Source organism: Strongylocentrotus purpuratus, unplaced genomic scaffold, assembly GCF_000002235.5.
Source record: "Strongylocentrotus purpuratus isolate Spur 01 unplaced genomic scaffold, Spur_5.0 spur5_scaffold_1, whole genome shotgun sequence".
Classification (NCBI taxonomy): Eukaryota; Metazoa; Echinodermata; class Echinoidea; order Camarodonta; family Strongylocentrotidae; genus Strongylocentrotus; species Strongylocentrotus purpuratus.
In genome coordinates this window covers 1,200,820-1,224,301 of record NW_022145594.1, presented here as the reverse complement: position 1 = coordinate 1,224,301, position 23,482 = coordinate 1,200,820, and the positions used below count along the sequence as shown (strand labels likewise).

The window sequence follows — 23,482 nt, the reverse complement described above, 5'->3', positions numbered from 1 at the left end:
AGCCGACCTACCCATTTTACTTCGATCAGTTTGTTCTTTACACACAAAAAAAAACTTTCAGAGCCTTTCCTGCCTTAATGCAAGAACTACAACCAACTTTTACTTTACTAACATAATTCAACTGCCATAAAAAAAGTTGGAGGTTTATATTTCATCATAAAACTGTTATTACCCGTTTTTTGTATTTAGCAACTCTAGCCTAACTACTATTTGAAGACTTTTCTTTTTTGTTGAACCTGAAAGATAAACATTGCTTTTCATTCTTTCAGAGATAAGGCTTACGACACCATTGGCGTTCACAACGCAAGCTTCTCCGCAAAGCACAGAATCACAAACAGGTTTGACTTTGTATCAAGATATTAATCTGTTCTAAACACGACGACAAAGACTTTCAAAACGGCTTACTTCGAATCATCGGGTCATCCTGTCGGGTCGGGTGGTCGTGTTACCCGACCTTTTGTGAAAACATGCCCCTTTATTCACGAAATGTCGGGGGAATGTTTGTGAAAACACCCACCGACATTTCAAATAATCGGGTCCAATAATCGGGTCCAATTTACCTGACACTGTGTTCTAACCATACGGCAAAGCTACGAAAGGTCGCGCCTTAATAGTTATTAAACGTGCATCTTTACATGATCTTCCGTTTTAGCTTCACAAGAGGTTGTGTAACGCGACCACCCGACCGAACACGATGATCCGATGTTTTGAAGTAAGCCTTCAAAATCAAATCATTGCCATGTAAGCACGTTTCAAAAAGTGTTGCACGGGGCTTATGAGATCGTATTCGTTTATTTACGATACTATTTTTGCATGATCTAATCCTCGGGCTTATATGTATAGTTACATTGAATCACTTCGAATACTTTCTTTATTTGAATTATGTTCCATGCATAATTACATCTGATTGAATTTCAGCAAGTTTCTATATTCATAAAGTAGCACTGTATTTAAAGCATGAGAAACAGAATATGAAAGGAAGATATTCCTTGAAAAGATGATCCTTAATAACTGACAATGAGCTTATTATAAAAAAGGTCCTGATTTCTTTCAACTTTCATTTACATTTCCCCCGATAATCTTACTGCTTGTGTGCATGATAAAACTACATCTATATTTAGATTTGAGTATTTTAGAAAATGATTTCACAACATTTGCTTTAGTTTACTAACATTTTATTTTATATCGGAGACTATCATTTGTTCTCTTTTCTTGATTTTGGAATGTCATTGAAAACGACGGCATCTTTATCAACATCGCTACTAACATCATTAGCACTAACAACATGGTTTTCTACAAAATCCACAGGTTTGAATATATTTAAGAGCTCTTGGCACTACTTTTAAGAAAAGCTTAGCCATGGATCACAGGGGGTAATCCCTCGTTTCTTCCTTCAGAAGATTGGTCCAGGAATTAAGAAGTCAAAAAACCTACCGTCTACATCTAACCCCACCCCTATCCGCTCGTAAACAAGGCCTGCCAGTTGCGATAGCCATTCTATTATGACTTAACATAAATTACTATTGATTTAAATTCAATCTAGAAGTACTTGCTTATTGCATCGTGATCATATTTCCACCCTACAACTCTTAAAGCTAAAAATATTGAATCGACGTTTGAAAGGGCCGATGAGAGTCACTATTCCCAAAATCGTACATTACACTTGTTGCATGTTAGATCCAACAGTATAAAGGCTAAATAAAGCTTGCTAAAAGAGTTCATCTACCAGTTTGAAAATGCTACTCCTTTGCCCTTCAAAATATAATTGACGTAACGTTTGGGGTTTTAGAATGTAGCTCTCGAATGTATCCTAATTTCAAGAAAAACAATTCCTTATTTTGATTGGAATAAAAGCTTTCTTTAAATGCAAAAAGACAATGCTTGCTAAAATCGTAAATTTTAGAGCACTTTCACATTTGTTTTTGCTTAATGTTTTTTTCATAAAACCTTCTGTAAACCAAGAAACTTAGGCGGGCATGAAGTATTTAAGAATAGATCGATTGTTCCACTTCCAAGAATGACGCAAAATGATTAAATCGCGACTGAGAGTTTTATCTGACTACTCAGGGTGGACGACAAGGACTTAATAAAGCAGCTCCCATCCCATGTCCCCTCGCTGATATTGACAACCCGCAACTGGTGACATATTCAAACAAGTGTCGGTCTTTTATAGCTATGGTTGGTATACGAGATAGTAACTGACCATTCTGACACAACAGTGAACTTTTACAATTCATCAAAGGTTCCTGCCGTGAAAGTTGCTCTAGCAGCGTGTGCAGTTTAGAAGAAAAAAATCATGTCGCCAATGCTTTTGGTTTTACATTACTGATGTACACTGTCGCTCATAAAGGTGGAATATTTTTTTTAATTCCAATTTATGGAATTATTTTAAAAATAATTTAAAAATAATAGATCTAGATAATAGTATACATTCTCAGATTTTATTGAATAATAATTTGCCAATGTGTGTTTTGCGTGACTGCTAAAGCATGTGTATGCTACTATGCTTATCAACTAGGGGACCTATGCCCTTAAGTCATAAATGACAGTAATGAGGATTAATGCCCCACAAAAGGGCACTAAAATAGCACATCGACACGGTTTTGATCCTGGGGCCTCACAGTTACGAGGCCATTGCTTTGTCACCGAACCATGACTCTACGCAGCGGGGGCTAGGGTAGGGGGCAGTTTCCATAAATTAAAAAAAACAACAGAAAATGCAATAAATTTTCAATAATTTATTGCATTTAAACCCGGTGCCTAACATAAACAAAATTCTGTGTGCCCATGCCTTGAGCCATAATGCATGGCCGTCCAGAGGATTTTTTTTATGTTGGGGACCGGGGTAAAATGCAATAAATTATTGAAAATTTATTGAATTTTCTGTTTTTTTTTAATTTATGGAAACTGCCCCCTACCCTAGCCCCCGCTGCGTACAGTCACGATTCAGTGACAAAACAATGGCCTCGTAACTGTGAGGCCCCAGGATCAAAACTGTGTCGATGTGCTATATTAGTGCCCTTTTGTGGGGCATTAATCCTCATTACTGTCATTTATGACTTGAGAGCGTAGGTCCACTAGTTAATAAGCATAGTAGCATACACATGATTTAGCAGTTCCGCAAAACACACATTGGCAAGTTATTATTCAATAAAATCTGAGAATGTATACTATTATCTATATCTATTATTTTTAAATAATTTTTAAAATAATTCCATAAATTGGGGTAAAACTCAAATATTCCACCTTTATGAGCGACAGTGTATTATTTATAATAATATTAATAAAGATATATAGATTTATTGCACGCATAATAAACAGAAGTTTCTCTTTGCGCTTTACAAATAAAAAAAATAAGCATGTACAAGTATATTTAAATAGTACAAGATAGAAATATAAAAACGTTAAACTAAAGACATGTAGCCGAGAGTATTAATTCATTACGAGCAAAGTTAATACAGATAACAGATATTTATTAAAAATCAATTAGAGTAACATTTTCAATTATAATACATTACATAATCAAGTGATCTTGATTTCTTTTGATTTTCACTTTTGGTTCTATAATTCAAATGTTTTCGTTTTCATCACAGAAAGTCCGAAGGGGAATTCATTACCTTCTGGAGGTGAGTAACTTCGCGATTATCAGAGAATTATCAGTATTTTTTTCATCAATATCTAATCGGCAATGGTACATGTCAAAACTTTAAACAAATTGTTGTTTGATATAAATTTGAAGAAAATCATAAATACAAGCATTCAAACATCACAAGAAAATAATACACTTATTTAATTCAAAGTCATTTATTGAAAATGTATATAACAATCCGATGTTTAAAACAGAACATTGTGAAATAGTTATTACAAAATGCAATACTTCATATAACATATAGTGATCATGTACATAAAGACTACTCAACACAGGGAGATGACGGACTTCTTTGTTACAGGTTTCAATAGGAAATAATTTTAAATGAAAACGAAATATGTTTCCGCTATTTATATACACACAAATACATATCTTTATATTATTTCTCTTGAAAGTCGTTGCAGCTGGAAGCTCGGTGGTCATCCTCTTCATCTTAGTGGTAATCGTTTTAACCACCGTCTTGTTCAGAAGGTATATATATATGTATGTTTAAAAAAATAATCTTAGTTTATTATTAGTTATCATTATTAGTACACAGTAACGCCAGTTTTCTTACCTTTGCCCTAAATTCAACATGATTCTATACTTTTACATTTTGGAGGCATGTTTTAATTTGGCGATCAATGTTGAAAATATAAAAATCACCCCCAGTCCAGAATTATTTCATATATGAACTGTTACTTTTTTCAACACAGGAAACTTTAATGTTTTTAACCGAAAACACACTCTTTTGATACAAAATAATTTTCAAGATTCCTTGCTTCGGCGAGTATTTTTTCTTCTTTAGAGATTGTTAAATTAAAACAAGTCTACGCTATATATCCAAGACTGTTTAGCATAGAAAGTTCGACCTTTGTGCCAGTTGTCATGGTTTGAACAACCATTCCCAATTCCCTTGATATTACTCAGCATTCGACTGGACCGTAACACCCCCAAATGCAACCAAAAGAAATTAATACAAAATTAAAAAGATAATCCTTTGTATTTCTACGTTACGTATGTATAATTGTGTGAATTCATGAATTATGCACTCTAAAAACTAAAATGTTGAATCAACATTTACAAGTTTCGAGAAGCAAGGTACGCCATTATAATCAACACTTATAATACGATATATCGAACAGTGTAAGAGTTCGATCAAACATGTCAATTTGTTTAATTTACCATTTTAAAAAAGGTCACTCTATATATCAGAGCTTCCGAATTTTGATTTAATTAACCTTGAAGTTTTAGTGTGTTCCCTTTGGTATTTATTTTCCTACAGGCGTCGTGCGGCTAAACCTGTCTCACCCGATGATGAAAACGAAATGGAGAACTATGCCGCGGTTGCAAACTGCTACGAAGATAGCAAGCCAGCAGACAGTACTCCTCACGAACCATATTATCTAACACTTGAGCCAGACAGCGATAAAAATGGCGGATTTGGGACTTCCGTTGCTGAGCAACCCTCTCCGCATCTTTGGAAGGGCGTGACACAGGATGACACACCCTCTGTCATCAAGGGTTCGAATGGTTGGAATAAAACTGATACCGAAGATGGTTTCGTGGATAATGTTTTATATGGAACAAATGATGAACAATCTGTGAGCCCGTCATCATTGAATCATAACTCTACTGATCATAAGGCAGCGAAACACCACGCCATAACTAAATCTCATCAAGGTCCTGGACGTCCAAAACCTGGTAATCCCACGAGCGGTGCTCCCGAAACTGATGAGGACGCTTATGAAGGTTATGAAGATGAAAAGGTTATGGTTGACAACGAGCTTTACGGTGCTCCATCCCAGGTAACTCCTCGCGCTCACAAACACGGCGCGGTGGCTGATCAGGACAATGACGCCGTTTATGAAAACCCCGACGGGAACGTCTATGAAACTTATGAGGAAGAAGACTCAATGATCGACAACGAACTCTACGGTGCAGCAACCCCGCCTACTCCCCGTGCTGATAATACGAACGATCCGGTGATTGGCGAGGGGGACGGTGAGATTTATCAAAACACCGAATTCCATTCAGTGCCAACTAACTTGATAGCGAATGAATTTTACAAAAGCGTAGATGAAATTTAATTCAGTTCAGTACTATTCGTTGTATATATTATATCATTCGCACCATGGTATATATCTTCCAAAGACTACCATGTGCTATGGGAAATACAATCATAACATAGTTGTTAATTTGTAAAGTGCTTCAATCTTTCTAAAACAGTTTGAAAGAAAATATTGGGAATGTTCCAAACTTCCTTTGTCAGTGCTAGATTGTACATATTTCAAGGGTGAGATATAATTTTACATGAATTCGAATCTAATGATTGAAGCGATTATTTCTCATTCGTTGAAAAAGTGCGATTTGAACTCGGTACACGCAATCAAAGAAGATATAAATGATCAATATAGTAATATTCATTGTCATCTAATCCTATGAACCAGGGTACATTGGGTATTCTACTGTTAAAGGGATAGCCAAGTTCATATTTTAGACCGCAAATGCCTTCACAGTGCATGGTTATTCTTATTAATGACATTTCTAGTTTTCTTTAATGACCTAAACTTGCTATGAAGGTACTTTTAGACCCCAAAATGTGTGAAACTTAGCCATTATGATCATACCAATTCAGCTCCACGTTTGGTGACCGTTAATTAATTAATTGATTAATATTAACAATACACGGGCCGGGTGGTTGTGCTTATTATAACAAACAAGAAAAAGCCAACTAAAAGCTAACATCGGCATTGGCTGGAATAAAACGTATGAGACGTTATCTCGTTTTTCAACGGCTGGTTCAAATTATCGAATATTTGTGAGGCACCACAAATATTAGATATTAATGTTCATGGATATATCAGCCGTCTCTGAACCGATTTTGATCACACAAAGATGAATTTGTATTAAATTTGAATTGTATGTTCTTTCAGATTTGACACTGAGCTTTTCACTATCTCACACAAAATATTATTTTGAGTAGCGCCCTCTGCGACGAAACTCAACTATCCCTTTATATGTTTATGAAATACTTGGATGTAAACAGAAGGATATTGTAATATTACCAAACTCTGCTTTGTACGTCAAACATTGGGGGGAAGGTATAAGGCAGAAGAAGCAGTATTTGTAAATTATTTGTAATGGAGGTAAAACGACGTTCCCCCCGGCCCCCTCTCTCTATCTCTCTCTCTTTCTCTCTCTCTCGCACTTTCTATCTGCCCCTTTCTTTCTATCCTCCTTAGATTGTGAATATTAATATAAACAAAGAAGTAATTACAACAAACAAGCTGTTGTTTTAAATAATCTTTAATCAGGGATACAATCTGATGGACAGAGTAAAGCTTATACAAATATTTAGGTGATTCATTTTTAGAAAAAGTGCTTTAAAAACACAATGCAAAGTTTATGTAGAGAATCACATTTATCCTTAAGTACTAATAATCACAAATTAAGTGCAATTCATTGAAAATATAACTTGAAGCTATGCAAGAACCCCTTGAGACTGATCAAAATTACACCTTATATGATTTAAATACGTATACATAACATATTAATTATCTCATGGCAGCAAATGAAGTCTCATATGACCTGACAGTGGTGCAAACAACTCATTTTACTAGAGAATCATTCTGACTATTTTGATACCAGTTTTTTTACTGGTATATTATACTGTCATATTTCGTTTCCTATTAGTTATGAATTAGATTCAAGAAAATGGATGCCACAAACTTTGAAATCCTAAACGACACAAAACTGAATGTTTAATTTGCCAAATTTACATTGATACTGCTTTCACTATAAATAATAATCATGTTTGGGCATGTTCCGGCTATGTCTACTACTCATAGAAACTATATGACCTGCAACGTTTACTCATTTCATTAACTTTGAAGTTCTTAGTGTGTACACTTCCTTAATGATTTTCTTACAGGCGTCGTGTGGCTATATATTATGAACACAATTAGCCTAACATTTGTACATCCGTATTCTAATTCGATATAATCTTTTATGAACAATCATCTCTAAAACTGCAAATCAAACTTGCCAACTTGTTCCACATAACAAGAGATATTTGGTACATTATTTATGAAATCTATTTGCCTGACAGAAGAAAGAAGGATAACAAAGAAACGTGGTCTTGTTTGAAAAAAGAAGGAGAAATAAAAGCGAAGAACATCCTTTAAATCTATGATAAGTATAGAGCTAGAAAGAGAAAATTTATGCCGTTATGGTTGACGTGATTGTGGGCGTGTATGAGAGAGAGAGAGAGAGAGAGAGAGAGAGGGGGGTAGAACTCGGGGAGTATGGCAGTTGTGGAAATAGCTAGAGTCTATTATGAGCGATGGAGAGAAAAAGAGGGGGCGGGGAGATGGAGAGAGAGAGGCGGATAGGGTAATACTATAAGGATAAAATATGTGTGCATATGATCATGGTTTTGATTGAGATAGCAGAAGAATAGAGGAAGCAAATAAGGATGCGTGATAATGTACACATTAATACATCATAAGATGGGGAAGAACATAGAAAGGGAGAAGGAAAGAGTTAGCTAATTCAGTTTTAATATACGAACAAAAGAAGGAACAAAAAAAAAAAAAAGATCTTTTAAAATTCAATTTCAACAATATTCTACGAATGCAAAGCACAAACCATATATAAGAATACATACACACAATAAATCGAAAGATAAGAAATACGTTCACGAGAAAAATGTCTGCATTCGTAAAGAACATGTAAGCAAAGGAGAAGTGGGAAGTCAGAAATAAAAATACTGGCCTTTGAACGAAACCACTAAAATGGGAGATTGACCCCGATTGTACGTCACAGATACTCTCATTAATCAAATATTTACATGAACAGAATTTCATTTTCATTTCATTTTATTGCATTCGTCATATAAAAAACAAACATGATTACAACATTGATATTTACAGATAAGTAAAGAACATACAAATAACATAACGAAAGATAAACATAAAATACAAATATATACACGAATGAGGAACCAGCAAGAAAGAACAATTACGTCTTGTGTGGTGCTGGTCCCTTGCGACATGATAAAGAATTTTAACCTATAACACTAAACACCTTACACCTAACACCTAACAACTAACACCTAACATCTAACACCTGATTGCATATATAAAAACTAATAAAATACTATTCACAAAAACGTTATTGTTTGTATCTTCTTTTAAATGTATTCAAAGTTGGGCTTGATTTAACATTAGGAGGTAACTCATTTCATAAAATAGGTCCTTTAAAGAAAATTGATTTTTTAGAGACAGAAGTTTTGATAAGTGGTATATGAAAATGAGATGATTGTCTAGTTATATATGAATGTACTTCAGAATTCAAAATATATTTGTTTGATAGACTAGGAGAAATATGAATTGAATTGTGAAGTGGTGATTGTAGTGTTGCTTATATTCTATTTCACTTCCTCTTTGTTTTTGTTACCGAAATTCAATAAGCAAAATGTCCTACCTGTAGCTATTTGCTCCCTCTATATAGAAAACTTTCCCAATCGGTGCCTGTTGGTTCCCCATGATCCTCTTTTTCTTGTGTTAGTTGAGAGCTGAGTTAATGAGATAGCCACCTGTCAGTGACCTCGCTGTGTGGTCTAATCCCTTCTGGCCCAGTAGTATTGACGGTGTTTAATACCTTATTCAAACCAATGAGGCCAACACCAGAACGAAAACGGACCAAACTGAAAATTACAATAATAATAATAATAATAATAATAATAATAATAATAATAATAATAATAATAATAATAATAATAATAATAATAATAATAATAATAATAATCTGGATTTATGTAGCGCTTAATACGAAATTCCGTTTCTTAGCGCTTTACAATTGTATTACCCCGGTCATCGGATTCATTCACGCACAGTGTGCACCATCTCCACTCCCTGGGGATTATTCCTATGTCATGGTCACCGTGAGGGCATATGGCAATTACTTTCACAAAGGCTTTCGTCATGCTACCGGATCGCCATTTGTCTACTGGGTATGGAATGGCAATTGTAGACCAATGCCTTCCCAAAGGACATTACTGCAGTTTCGACCTTCGTATTTCAATTAAAATGCTTAAACCACTCGATTACTAGTACGACACCCCGAATGGCTTAGAGTCTGTCAGTGTGAAGTCGGTTTGGCGGTGTGACTGTAGTATTAGAGTGTATTCACTGTGGAATATTATCAGAATGGAGGTTGTCGCCTTTCCCCCTCTATTTAAAAAAAAAATGTAAATGAATTGTAACTCCGCGCAACAAAGTTCGTGCGCGTGTTCACTGAGCTCGGTGTCATAAGATACATAAATGTGAAGCGTATTTAACTTCACACCATCATGAAAAAAATTAACACCCCGGTTTTCAGCGTCATATCTGAAAGGGGCTTTACAGTGTTTTACCTTGAAAGGAAAGAGGAAATATATCGATACATTAAGTCAACACGTAATACTATTTTTTTGCGACTTAATCCTGAGTTCTGGGAAGAGGTGAAAAATAATTTGTGAGCGTTATCATTCTTATTATGCAAGTGTGGAAGAACATCAGATAAGACATGTTCCCTGAAAAGCATGGCTCTTCAAATGCCTTTATATTCTAAATATGTCATGTAACATCGTAAAACTCAGGGGTAGGATTTTTACGCCATGTGTTCGTGTAGTCCCATATACATCTTTCTGTGTACAGTGTTCGTAACTTTACCAAGACTTGGCCAAATTTCTCATTATTTGATGATTCCAGAACCTTGCAATACACACAAATTCTTATATGCTAGATGATCAACCTTTTTTGGTCGATTCCACACCGTTTCTTTCACAATGCAATCGCATGACCATAACTCAACTTCATCTTTAGTCCTTCACTGCGAAGTTCTGTATTCACATTCACTGGTTTGGTATCAATTCAGAATCTTAAAGCCCCACTGCACTAGTTATAGCTACTTACGCCCTCTATACATCAATCAATGTATAATCGGTGAGCGTTGGTCCCCAATGATCCCTTTTTCTTATGTTATTTGAGAGTTGATTTGATGAGATACCCACCTGCCAGTGACCTTGCAAGGAGGTTTGTTTGTTTGTTTGTTTGTTTGTTTTTATTTCCGTAGAAAATCATCACAACATACAAATACATACATAAATGAGATATACGGCGGATAGCCCATTTCAGGTGTATTAACAAAAAATGCCTGTTCTTCCATGGGGTACGGATAAAAAGCTATTACAAAATGAAATCAAGACTTAGACAACCGCTGCAGGCCAGCGAGCTGTATGGAAAACTATGGCGGCCCTGAAAGGACATCGCGAATAGACCAAATCGCAAATTATTCACGACGATATCGTGAATTTCGTCGTGAATAATTGGCGTGAATATGGTAGGTTTTAACTTCATATCATGCTATATGTATTTTATCTTTGACAAGATAAGGGTAAAGCCCTAAGGGTAATTGTACAGCGGAAAGGAGAGAGAGAGAGAGAAAGAGAGAAGGAAAACATATTGCTCCGATTGACCCCCGGACTTCTTGCCCCTGAATACCACCACAATCATCAACTACAACAAAAACAAAACAATAATGATAATATTTGGCATATAATTTATGGATATGGAAGTACACTAGCGCCCAGAAATCCTGGTAAAAACGTCTCGTCATAATCGTCTTTAAGGGGCTGGATTCTTCACTGCTAGACTAGGCAGGCCGCGTAAGCAAGGAGAAATCATAATTGACGACGTAATTGGCGACTAAACCAGCCAGTCGTGAATAAACCAGCCAGTCGTGAATCTCGTCGTGAATTTTATCGCCAAATATTCACGACGAAATTGACGACGTCGTGAATTTTATCGCCAATTATTCACGACGAAATTGACAATATCGTGAATTTCGTCGCCAATTTCGTCGTGAATAATTTGCGATTTCGTATATTGACGACGTCGTGAATTTTATCGCCAATTATTCACGACGAAATTGACGATATCGTGAATCTCGTCACCAATTTTGTCTTGAATAATTCGCGATTTACAGCTATAAAGTGAAAATGAAGGCGGTCATTGTCGCTTCACGACAGACAGCTTCTACTACATACAAATCAGATATTTTATACAATCATGGGGAAATTAGAATTAAAAGTATATAATTTCAATGTAAACATTTCAAAAAATAAACGATATAACTGAACATGTATAATATATTTTCGAGACTAAAAAATGCAATTTACATTTAGAATTCATATTCAGAGGATTTAAAAGTGTGTACATCATAATATACATATATATATCTTCTTGGCGGACACTTAGTATCTTCCAACTAGTATCTTCCAATTCAATCTTCCAATTTAAGACTTCATGGCTAAACTAGTGTAGACGGGATTTAAGAAGAACTACCTCATTATCAAAGCAAGCAATTAGTGCAAGTGATAGGTGAAGTGATTGCTTCTACTATTGTATTCTGCCAGATAAAATGGCTTTAAAAGATGGAGAATCTCACAAAGCATTTTTCCTCTTTATCAAGAATTAACTTTCTCCTTAAATTCAATACTAATAGGATTAAAGTCCACATTAGCATTTTTGTACGGACGGTCAAAGTGACTTCTCCTTTACACAAAACTAAAGCAGAACAATAATGCCGTGCAAAAGCAGGAACAGCCTTCAACTGCTGATATCGTGTATTATGATTAAGTCTCGCGGCACGAACACATTAAATGTATTTGTACATAATTTTAATATTATATTATCGCTCCCTATGGTATATATGAGAGGAATAAACACGGAAGCAAATCAGTCAGACTTGTTCTCTGGTTAAGGACTGTTCATGATAGCCAGGAATACGAGTAGACACAACTGTTGCATACGTCATGATAAGCGTGTCCAGTCATTTGCTTCTTGTCTTACCGCTTTCCTGACATTTCGCCAAAATGAAGTCGTCGTCATATCAATTTATATATGTCGTCATTCACGTAGTCACCTCGTCTCACTATATCTGTAAGTATATATAGGCAGTCATATATATATATATATATATATATACATTTTTTTCTTTTTAAATTTTATCTTTTAAAGTAAACAGTATATTAAAAAAAACAGTGTCATAGGTTTGGAGATATGTCCCCCCCCCCTCTTCTCAACCCCTTCAATTATGAAAAGAACAGAGAGAGACGGGGAGAGAGAGAAAGAGGGAGAGAAAGAGACGGAGAAGAATAAGACGAGAGATAGAGAGAGAGAGAGAGAGAGAGAGAGAGAGAAAAAAAAGATGGGACAGACAGAAAGAAAGATGAGGAAAAGGAAGTGAAAAGAAAATCCTATGAGCCCCCCTTCTCACATCACACTACCTGATGTCTTTGTTATCTCGTATTTAATCTACCTCATGAGCCCCCTCCACCCTCCCCCCCCCCCTGCCCGCATGATATCAGTACCACTGTCAAACGATATTTGTTCAATCAGTTCTGTGTGTGTAAAAGTCGTACACCCTAATTTGCGATATACACAAACACAATGCTACGTCAATTGCTAAATGTACTTACATTCACAGTAACAAAATGAAACGGAATGCGTTTTGCGGGTACTTGAGATTCAATAGAGAATGGAATCTTGTTACCCTGAATATCAACATCATGACGATAGCAGCAACTACGACACAAACTTTCCCAACTGAATATAGAATACTTTTACTTTAAATGTTACACTGCTTCAATCCGCCCCAGGGTAGGACCCGGGTATTACTTTCGAATCTTTTGATCAGTTTATACAAGTATCTGTACCTGTCCTGAAAACACTGGAGCATGGAGCTACCATGTCGGATCCAAAGTACCCTCTGCATCGAGGCCGCCAACAGACGAGACTTGTGGACAACCCCCACCCCATCCCCCCCCCCCCCCCCCCCCCACAGCCCGTAAAAAGGCGAGACACTGTTCCCTGCATTAAGCAGGCGAACAGAGTTTACCATCCCATTGGGAACTGTGAGTAGAGGATATACGTCTACCACCCCTCTGCATACAAAGAAGGCAAACAGGTCCCTGCATTTGACAGGCAAACAGATTCCTAATTCACAGGTGGGTACAGGCAGGGGCGTCGCTAGACCTTTTTCAGTGGGGGGGGTGTAGAGGCCAACGATTACCGACAAAACTAGCCCCCAATTACCGACAAAATTAAATGTCCCAATATTTACAAATTTAACCCAATATACCCGGGTCGAAGGCTAATTATTTTTCCTACGGACTATCTATATACGAATTATTTCGTGAACTTATTCAGCATCATAGCTATATATTTTAAAGCAGGCGCGGAGCTAGGATCTTATTTTAGTGAGGGGCGGTAGTGAGCAAGCGAATCACTTAAAGAGCGCGCAAAGCGCGTTCATTAGGGGGTGTGGGTGATAGGCCTCCGCGCGAATGATCAAGCTTTATGAAAGCTTCAAAAAACAGAATTGAAATCGGTCAATGCGTTGTGATTTTATACCATTTTTGTTGATATCGCAAAATTACCGGAAACCTGCCAGAAATGGTCAGATTGGCAAAAATGGCATAATTCGACAAAGTTGACAACTTAATTCATCACTTTCTTGGACACAAATAATAAATTAAATTATGAGATACTAAAATATCATCTTTGTGGTAAAAAATACAAAAAAGAAAATTCATATATCTATTACCGTTTTGAGAACAGGAGCCAACAAAATGAGTAATTTTTGCAATTTTTGCGAATCTGCATAAAAAAGTTGTGAAAATAACTAAGTCCGCCTAATTAATATGCGCATAATCAATCAAAACCAAACATGATACATTAGTGAAACCTATGTATATCAGACAGGTATGAAAATATATTTCATTTGAAATTAAAACAAAATCATGAATATTCATCAAATATGCAAATTAGTCATTTCAGTTAATTATATATTCACGCACTCATTATACAAATTATGAAAGTCAAACTATTCATTTTTGGGGCATTTTTTAAATCATATATTCATAGATCATATTTACACCAAATATTAACCTTAAATTCTAAATATTTTGCAATACCAATAAAATATGGCGATGGAAATTACTTGGATCAACGTCACAGCTATTTCCTCATATGTTTCACAAATTATTCAGAACAACCGATCATATGATAAGAATTTGTAGACTTCCAGCTACATCACAGTATATTTGCTTATTTAAAAAATGTCAGATTTGAGGATTTATGATGATTTTCCGAGAAACCATTCAACAGGCCATAACATTCTACAGGGACTGAATTTTAGAGTAGCAAAGTTTTTGGTGACCCCAGTATAGTTGAGGCTACCTTGAGTGTAAATAACAAATTGATTTAATGAGTGAAACACATGAGGATATTGCATTTTTGTAGGGAAGTTTTATACATTGAGGTTCATTTTCACCACGCAGAATGAGCAGCGCGAGTCAATGGGCGATCAGCGGGCCATGTCACACATGGCTGAAAAGACAATATTCTAATTAAATAATTGACATATTTCCCACATGCCTATAACAATGAACCTATACAGAATTGTAGTTGAAGGTATGCTTGAAATATATGTAAAATAACAATTTAAAAATATTGTTTCGTGTTTTTTTTTAATACATTTACTAAAAAAATGCTATTTTTACCAACTGACTGCTGTTGTGTGTGTTTGTTCGCGGGGCAGACTGTTTGCACAGGCAGTGTGATCACCCTATTATAGGAAAAGAAGACGATTTATTGTACAGTTCTCGACTGTTAATCCTTGTCTGAATAAAGTCCCCCCCCCCCCCCCCCCCCCGCACGAAAGCTTTGGCGTTTCATCAAATTAAGAGGAAAAGCAGACGATTGGGATTACTGTTCTCGACTCTTAATCCTTATCTGAATTCAGTTCTACCCGAACCGCGCGAAGCGCGGAAGTTTTGGCGTTTCATTAAATTATTACAGAAAGTAGACGATTCGTTGAACCGTGCTGGACTCTTAATCCTTGTTTGAATTCAGTTTGGAAGCTTTGACATTTCATTAAATTATTAGAGAAATTAGAAGATTCGTTAAACCGTGATCGACTCTTAATCCTTTTCTGGATTCGGTTCCCCCCTCCCGCGCAAAGCGCGGAAATCTTGACGTTTCATTAAATTATTAGAGAAAAAAGATAATTCGCTGTACCGTTTTCGACTCTTAATAAACCCTAATTGTCTGGATTCGGTTTCCCCCTCCCGCGAAAAGCGCGGAAGTCTTGACGTTTCATTAATTTTTTTTTTTTTAAAGACGCTTCATTGCAACGTTTTCGACTCTTAAAGCCCTAGTTATCTTAATCCAGTTCCTTCCTCTCGAGCGAAGCGCGGAAGATTTGACGTTTCCCTAAATTGTTAGAGAAAGCAGACGATTTGTTGTACCGTTTTAGACTCTTAATAAGCCCTATTTATCTGAATTCAGTTTCCCCCTCTCGCGCGAAGCACGGCAGCCTTGACGTTTCCTTAAATTATTAAAGAAAGCAGACGATTCGTTGTACCGTTCGCGACTCTTCTAGATGAGGTTTTCCCCACCCGCGCCAAGCGCGGAATTTTTGGCGTTTTATCAAAATATAGAGAAAGGAAGACGATTCGTCGTACAGTTGTTGACTCTTAATCTTTGTTTGAATTTAGTTTCCCCGGAAATGTTAAACCTCTGATTTCTTTAGCTGATAATATAGGAAAGTAAAACTTCGAGAAAATACAAGTATTTTAGTTGTAGTCACTCTCGAAGTCGTCACAGCGGATAAAAGGTCACAGTTCGTAGGGAAAAAACTTGTCGGCCGACCGACAATATACATCTCACCGACTTCAAACTTCTACATTGATATAGTATACACGAGGATAGAGCAAGAATACCTACACAGCTGACCCGACACAGCAATATATTTACCCGTGCCTTTCTTGCTCCCTCTCCGAGACGACTCCACCTAACAACCCCCTCTCTCTTTTACTCCCATTTCTCATATCTCAGGCTCCTATACCTCCCCTCTCTCCTCTCTTTCATCCCCCGTTTATTTTGTTCCCTTTTCTCTTGTTTCTTCTCTTTTTTTTTCCTTTCCTTTCTTTCCACTCCTTTCTTTCCTCTCCTTTCTCTTTTTCTTTTTTTTTCTTTCTTTCTTTCTTCTCTTTTCTTTCCTTTCTTTTTCTTTCTTTCTTTCTTTCTTTTTCTTTCTTTCTTTTATTTTCCTTTTCTCTTTTTCTTTTCTTTCCCTTTCCCTCTCTTTTTTTCCCTCCCCCTTTTCTCTTTTTTTCCCGGCGGCACCGCAATTTAACCGACAATATCCTGACAGGTGGGGGTGTCGCACCCCCCCCCCCCCCCCCGCCCCTTTGTAGACGCCCCTGGGTACCGGTTATAAACAAACGACAGGACGGGATGCCTGTTATCATCGGGGCCCCACCGGAAACCAATTGAGCTCTGCAAGATACAATGGCCAATTAAAATAAAGCAATTCATATTCTCAAAAACACAACCTTCCCATAAGGTATTTTGCAGCAGTGTGTAATACATTTAACACCCTTTATATGTATATATTAACATATATACACATACATATATATATTTGCGAAGAGGCAAAAATCCCAAACCTGCCAAGCATTGCTTCGAAATCAAGATTTACTTGACTGACTGGGCAGGGTCTATCTGAATATTACAAGTTAACTAACGTTGGAACCAGATAATTTAAATGTCTGGATAAAAGAGTGGGGGTGCCACCGTGGGGTGGTTATGAAAACAAAGTGATACTTTAGGGACTCTGTTTTCTTTTAAGTGTAGGGCCTAATGATGAATGCAGAAGAAAAAGAAGGGTCTCTCAGGGTTTTATGACCGGACTATGCACTTGTATTTGTTATTTTTGCCCTATTTTTAACCTGAAAATTTGGACTGTTTGTATTGCGGTTTCTTTCACGTCATGTTTTCAATTTAAAACAATTCAATTTCGGTTTTATTACAAATATACCATATAAAAAGTCCAAAGACTAACAATAATTGGCTCACAATGTATCATATAAAAATGCATTAAAAACAGTAGATTTAAAAATTCAGTAATAAGTTAAAGTACATTGCTCACATTGTATCATATAAAAATGCAATATAAACAGTTCATTTAAACATTCAGTAATAACTTAAAATATGAAGAAAAAAAAGGGGGAAAAAGTGATTGTAAATTATAAAATGGTGATAATCAGTTTGTCAGTGAAATGAGAAGAAAGAAGAAAGAAAGAGTGAAAAGTGGAAGAGAGGGAGAGGGAAAGGATAAAGAGAAAAAGAAAAGAGATTTCAATTTATGACAAATAAATGTAAGCAAATGAACGAGAATTGAGTTGATTCAGCTTAATGAAACATTGTAAAAGTAAAATGCACATATACAAAAATGCCAAATGATACATTAATACGAATGCCATAATGGAATTTAATTATACTGTCTGTTTAACATTGGTGAATATCAATGACCTATACATATCGGTGACAATTATTAATGAGTAATTATCACAGTGTCAGAAAATTGAGAAAAAGAAATACGAGACAGAAATAGAGAAAATGTGGGAGAGGGGAGGAGGTAAAGGATAAGGAGAGAGAAAAGCTAGAGAAAGGGAGAAAGAAAAAGAAAGAGAGAGACGGAGAGAGGGAGAGAGTTCGAATAATGACAAACGACATTCATGAAAGATTGCAATAAGGTATTCTCATATAAGAGCTATATATTTAGTAATAAATAAACAAAATGAAATAAAAATGTGTACTAACACCATTTTTGGATGTAAAATGAAACAATATAGTACCCCCTTCATTGAAATATGAATAATGACATGATATTCATCTAGTTTTTCTATTTTCCTGAATAGCTGCCGTATGTGAGGGAAGCCCACCAGAGGTCACCAATGCATCAACCCTGATACTAGGATCAGCGTATCAAGATATAGCTGTATACATCTGTCAATATGGTTATATTCCTGATAATGAACCAATCAGCTTCTGTCAGCATACAGGCAACTGGAGTACACCTAACTTTACATGTTTAGGTGAATTGATATTTGTTTATTTATTCATCTATCTATTTCATGTTCTTTTTACAGGGTAGACTCTTCAGAACATACAACTGCTTTGCACAAGACCCCTGCAGGTAGATGGTTTGTTTTACCTGACAGCAGACAAACCTTGTATAATTTCAAAATAAGTAACCAGATGACCGGCGGCCCTTAGGCCTTTCCGAGAGACTGGGTAATGAGGAGTAACGTCTTTAATTAAAATGTTAATTTTGCTCATGTTTCTAGTTTTACTATACATATGCATTATTAAATGATCCTAGTTTCTTAGATTTCTCACTTTTGATTACGTAATTCCGATGTCATTTTCTTTTCCATCATAGAAATTCCAATGGGGAATTCAACAACTAATGGAGGTGAGTAACCTCGCGATTATCAGAGATTTATCATTTTCAGTATGTGTATCATTTATATCTAATCGGCAATAGTACAGTGTCGCTCATAACGTTGGATTTTTTTTTTTTACCCCAATTTATGGAATTATTTTGACAATGATTTATTCCTAATAGATCTAGATAATAGTATTCATTCTCAGATTTTATTGAATAATAATTTGCCAGTGTTTATTTTGCGTGACTGCTATAGCATGTGTATGCTAATATGCTTATCAACTAGGGGACCTACGCCCTTAAGTCATAAATGACAGTAATGAGGATTAATGCCCCACAAAAGGGCACTAATAGAACATCGACACGGTTTTGATCCTGGGGCCTCACAGTTACGAGGCCGTTGCTTTGCCACTGAACCATGACTGTACGCAGCGGGGGCTAGGATAGGGTGCAGTTCCCACAAAAAGAAAAAAAGAAAATGCAATAAATTTTCAATAACTCGTTGAATTTCCCCCCGGTCCCCAACATAAAAAAAAATATTTTGTGTGCCCATGCCTTGAGCCATAATGCATGGCCGTACAGAGGATTTGTTATGTTGGGGACCGGGATAAGATGCAATGAATTATTGACAAATTATTGCATTTCCTTTTTTTGTGTGTGTGTGAGGAACTGCCCCCTACCCTAGCCCCCGCTGTGTACAGTCATGGTTCAGTGGCAAAGCAATGGCCTCGTAACTGTGAGGCCCCAGTATCAAAAACCGTGTCGATGTGCTATATTAGTGCCCTTTTGTGGAGCATTAATCCTCATTACTGTCATTTATGACTTAAGGGCGTAGGTCCCCTAGTTGATAAGCACATTAGCATAACATGCTTTAGTAGTCTTTTATCTAGATCTATTAGGAAAAAATCATTGTCAAAATAATTCCATAAATTGGGGTAAAAAAATAATATTCCAACGTTATGAGCGACAGTGTACATGTCAAATGCGGTTATTTTAACAAACAGATGAATAATATAAATTTAAAGAAAAACATATATACATTCATTTAAACATTTAGCAATCCATTATGAGCAATTGAGTTCATCCTCTGGTCGCCAGAGTAAAAAGAACAAACTTGTTTATGGTAGTTCTTCCTGACAATGGTAAAATTATAGCACGAATGTCAATCCATGTATTGGAGATTTATTAATAATTCGATGTTTTAAAAAGACCAATGTGAATGGTTATTACAAAAATGTAATCCTTCATGTTATATTTAGTGATCCTGTATATAAAGAGCACTTAACACAAGGGAGACAATCAGAAATACAGTCTTGATATATAGACTGCTTTGTTACAGATTTAAATAGGAAATAATGTGTTCAATTGAAACAAAATATGTTAGAATTGTAGACATAGATTTCGCTATACAGTGCGTCCCAGAAAAAATAAAACCGAGAATTATCGATGTTTTATCATAACTTAGTCACATTTATAATTGATAAATGACACATATTTGGAAAGCCTGGATCCTCCTCCATCATTTGATCTAACTCATATGATGCATATTTCATGCATGAGTGATTAAAATGAATTTGAAGAGAGGAAACCAAAAAGTCATTTGGCGGACGGTATTTGAATTTCAAGGAGAAAATCATATTTCTAGAAAGTTGAGTTTCTGCTCTTTTATGACACCTCAATCAGGTAAAATTAGCAACGAATGACTTAGTTCTGTTTTTTTAAAGTAGTGCTTGCATTTCCATAATTTTATCAAACGAATTCGTTTTCACTGGGAGCCTCCATAGCAACATGCAGAATTGACAACAGACTTTACTCCGTTTCGTTGACATAAAACCATGCATGAAGTCTTTCGTCTAAATTAATACAAGTGGTTACTGAAGCAGGTCTCATTGACTGTACAAAGAAGATTGTTGAACTGCCTAAATTAATCAAAGATTGTTAATGATTATTAGTATTTTTTTATTCCGACAAAATGTTGTTTATTATTAAACACAATATAAAGCATGAAGGTTTGGTCCATAGCCTTCAGCTATATCTCATCATATTTTAAATAATATTGAATGTGAAGAGGACCTTTCTAAAACCACATTCTTCACAAATATAATATGATAGCATGAGAAAGCTCACATTTTATTGTCATATGTAACCTACTACAACTCAAACTTATTTGTAACGTCCTTTTTTCTCTTGAAAGTTAGTGCAGGTGAATTTGTGGTGGAAATCATTTTCAGCATACCGATAATCGCCATCTTTCTCATAAGGTATATACCTTTTATTTTTTTTTTATTTTTTTTTTTTCTTCTTTGAATTATTAAGTCTAATTAACGCCATTTGTTTTCCTTTGCTAAAATGTTATACATTGACCCGTTATCCAGAGTGATCTTATTTGTAACAACTGTACGCTGTTTCGACATAGGCTCTAATGCTTTTAACCAAACACAAACTCTTTTAATAAAAATAAATGTAAAGATTCGATGCTTCGGCAGTCTATGCGCTATATCAAAAATTTTGAGCATATAGAACTCCACTTCTTGTGCCAGTTGTCATGGAATTAACGAATCATTTACTGCTCTTTTGATATACTAGCAAACATTTTACTGGACCATTACCCCCCCCCCCCCCCCTCCCGTAACCAAGAGTAACTAATACAAAATAAAAATATAAGTATGTGTAACTGTATGATTTCATGAATTTACTTATTTTAAAGTTTCGAGAAGCAATGTAGTTTATAATAATTAATACTTATAAAACATGTATCGCACAGTGTAAGAGTTAGATCAAGCATGGTACAGTTGTTAATCTACCATCTAAAATTATTTATTCCTATAGAACGGCCGCGCTTCTGAATGATGATATAAGTAACATTTACATGTTCACAGTTTACATTTCGTTAATGATTTTCGTACAGGTGTTTCGTACAGGTGTACAGGTGTTGTGCGGCCAAGCCAACAGGCCACACTCCTCACGAACCACATTTTCCAACCGTTGAAGCAGACATCGATCAAAATGGCGGATTTGAGAATTCCGTTGCTGAGCAACCCTCTCCGCATCTTGGTTTCGAGGATAGAGTTTTATATGGAACAAGTGATGAACAAACTGTGAGGCCGTCATCGTTGGAACGTAATTCTACTGATCAAAGTCCTGGACGTCCAAAACTTGGTCATCCCGGCAGCGGTGCTCCCGAAACTGATGAGGACGCTTTTGAAGGTAATGAAGATGAAGAGATTATGGTTGACAACGAGCTTTACGGTGCTTCATTCCCGACAACTCCTCGAGCTCATAAGGTCGGTCCGGTGGTTGATCAGGGAGATGACGCCGTTTATGAAATCCCAGACGGGAGCGATCCGGTGGTTGGCGAGGGGGACGGTGAGATGTATCAAAACACCGAATTCCATTCAGTGCCAACTAACTTGACAGCGGATGAACTTTACAAAAGCGTAGATGAAATTTAATTCAGTTCAGTAATTTCCGTTGTATATATAGGATTTCCCGGCCAAATTCGCGAGTTTGTCATTCGAATGCATTTACTTTGCATTTAAGTTAGCGCAGATCAGCTTTGCCATGCCAAATATCATTCAATTTTCCCGATTTTGTATTTAATTTAGGATTTTGGTCGAAGGATTTCATAGATCTGTCATTCAATTTAAAAACTGCTCAACTAGCATTCAAATTAATCGTCACTTGTCGAGGCGTCATTTTTATCATTCAAATTAACACCTGTCATTCGTATTCGAATTATGTTTATTCAAGTTAGGAATGTTAGGGGGAAGAATTGCAACACACGTTTATAGCTTTAAAAAAATGCAATTAAATACATGATTTGCTATTGGGGTCTATTCTGTTATTCAATTTATTAATTTTGAGGACAAAGCATATGTTTGTAGTCAGACAATAGGTAAAGAAGGGGCGAAATTAAGGGATATGGCATCTCTGAACGGACATGTTCATATACCCCGGAAAAGTGGGGACACGAAAACACCTACCCCAGTCACAATATTGTACCCTTCCTCCATAATGAAATTGTGATAAATTTATGATGAAACACAAGACAAACTACTTCCTTACATGAAAATTTACACAAATATTGAGACCATCAAGTCCATAGATGTACAGTAAGTCTTTTTTTTTAACAATCAAACTCAAAGGCTGATGAATATCTGATAAATCTAAAAGTATATAAAGAGTATAAATGCAAGAAAATAAAATAGGATAAAATGCACATGAAAAAACGATCTTGAAAGAAAAAGAATGAGCTATAACAAGTGTTTAAAAAACGAGAAATGTATATTGACCATTCATTTTAGTGCACAAAGTGCTAATTTGAATGCTACAAATGAATTAGACTGCTAAAGTACACCGTCGCGATGTCAGAAAATCGTGTTGCGCTAAATCGAATGACCAAATAGCGAAAGAAGCAATTTGTTCATTAATTGGAATGAAAAATACATAGATTCTAACAAAAACTTCATAGATTTGAAATCTAGAAAAGGGAATATAAACCCAGGATAT

At 36.0% G+C, this 23,482-nt stretch overlaps 1 protein-coding gene across 1 annotated transcript; it reads left to right on the top strand.

The window, feature by feature from the left end:
• The first annotated feature begins 282 nt into the window (after positions 1-282).
• LOC105442351 lies at positions 283-22,425 on the top strand. The gene is made up of 7 exons (XM_030977501.1): positions 283-338; positions 3,594-3,626; positions 4,045-4,120; positions 4,914-5,632; positions 18,444-18,523; positions 18,968-19,000; positions 21,895-22,425. Exons 4-7 carry the CDS (start codon positions 4,957-4,959, stop codon positions 22,423-22,425), a joined length of 1,320 nt encoding a protein of 439 aa, XP_030833361.1. The 5' UTR covers positions 283-338; positions 3,594-3,626; positions 4,045-4,120; positions 4,914-4,956.
• The last annotated feature ends 1,057 nt before the right edge of the window (positions 22,426-23,482 follow it).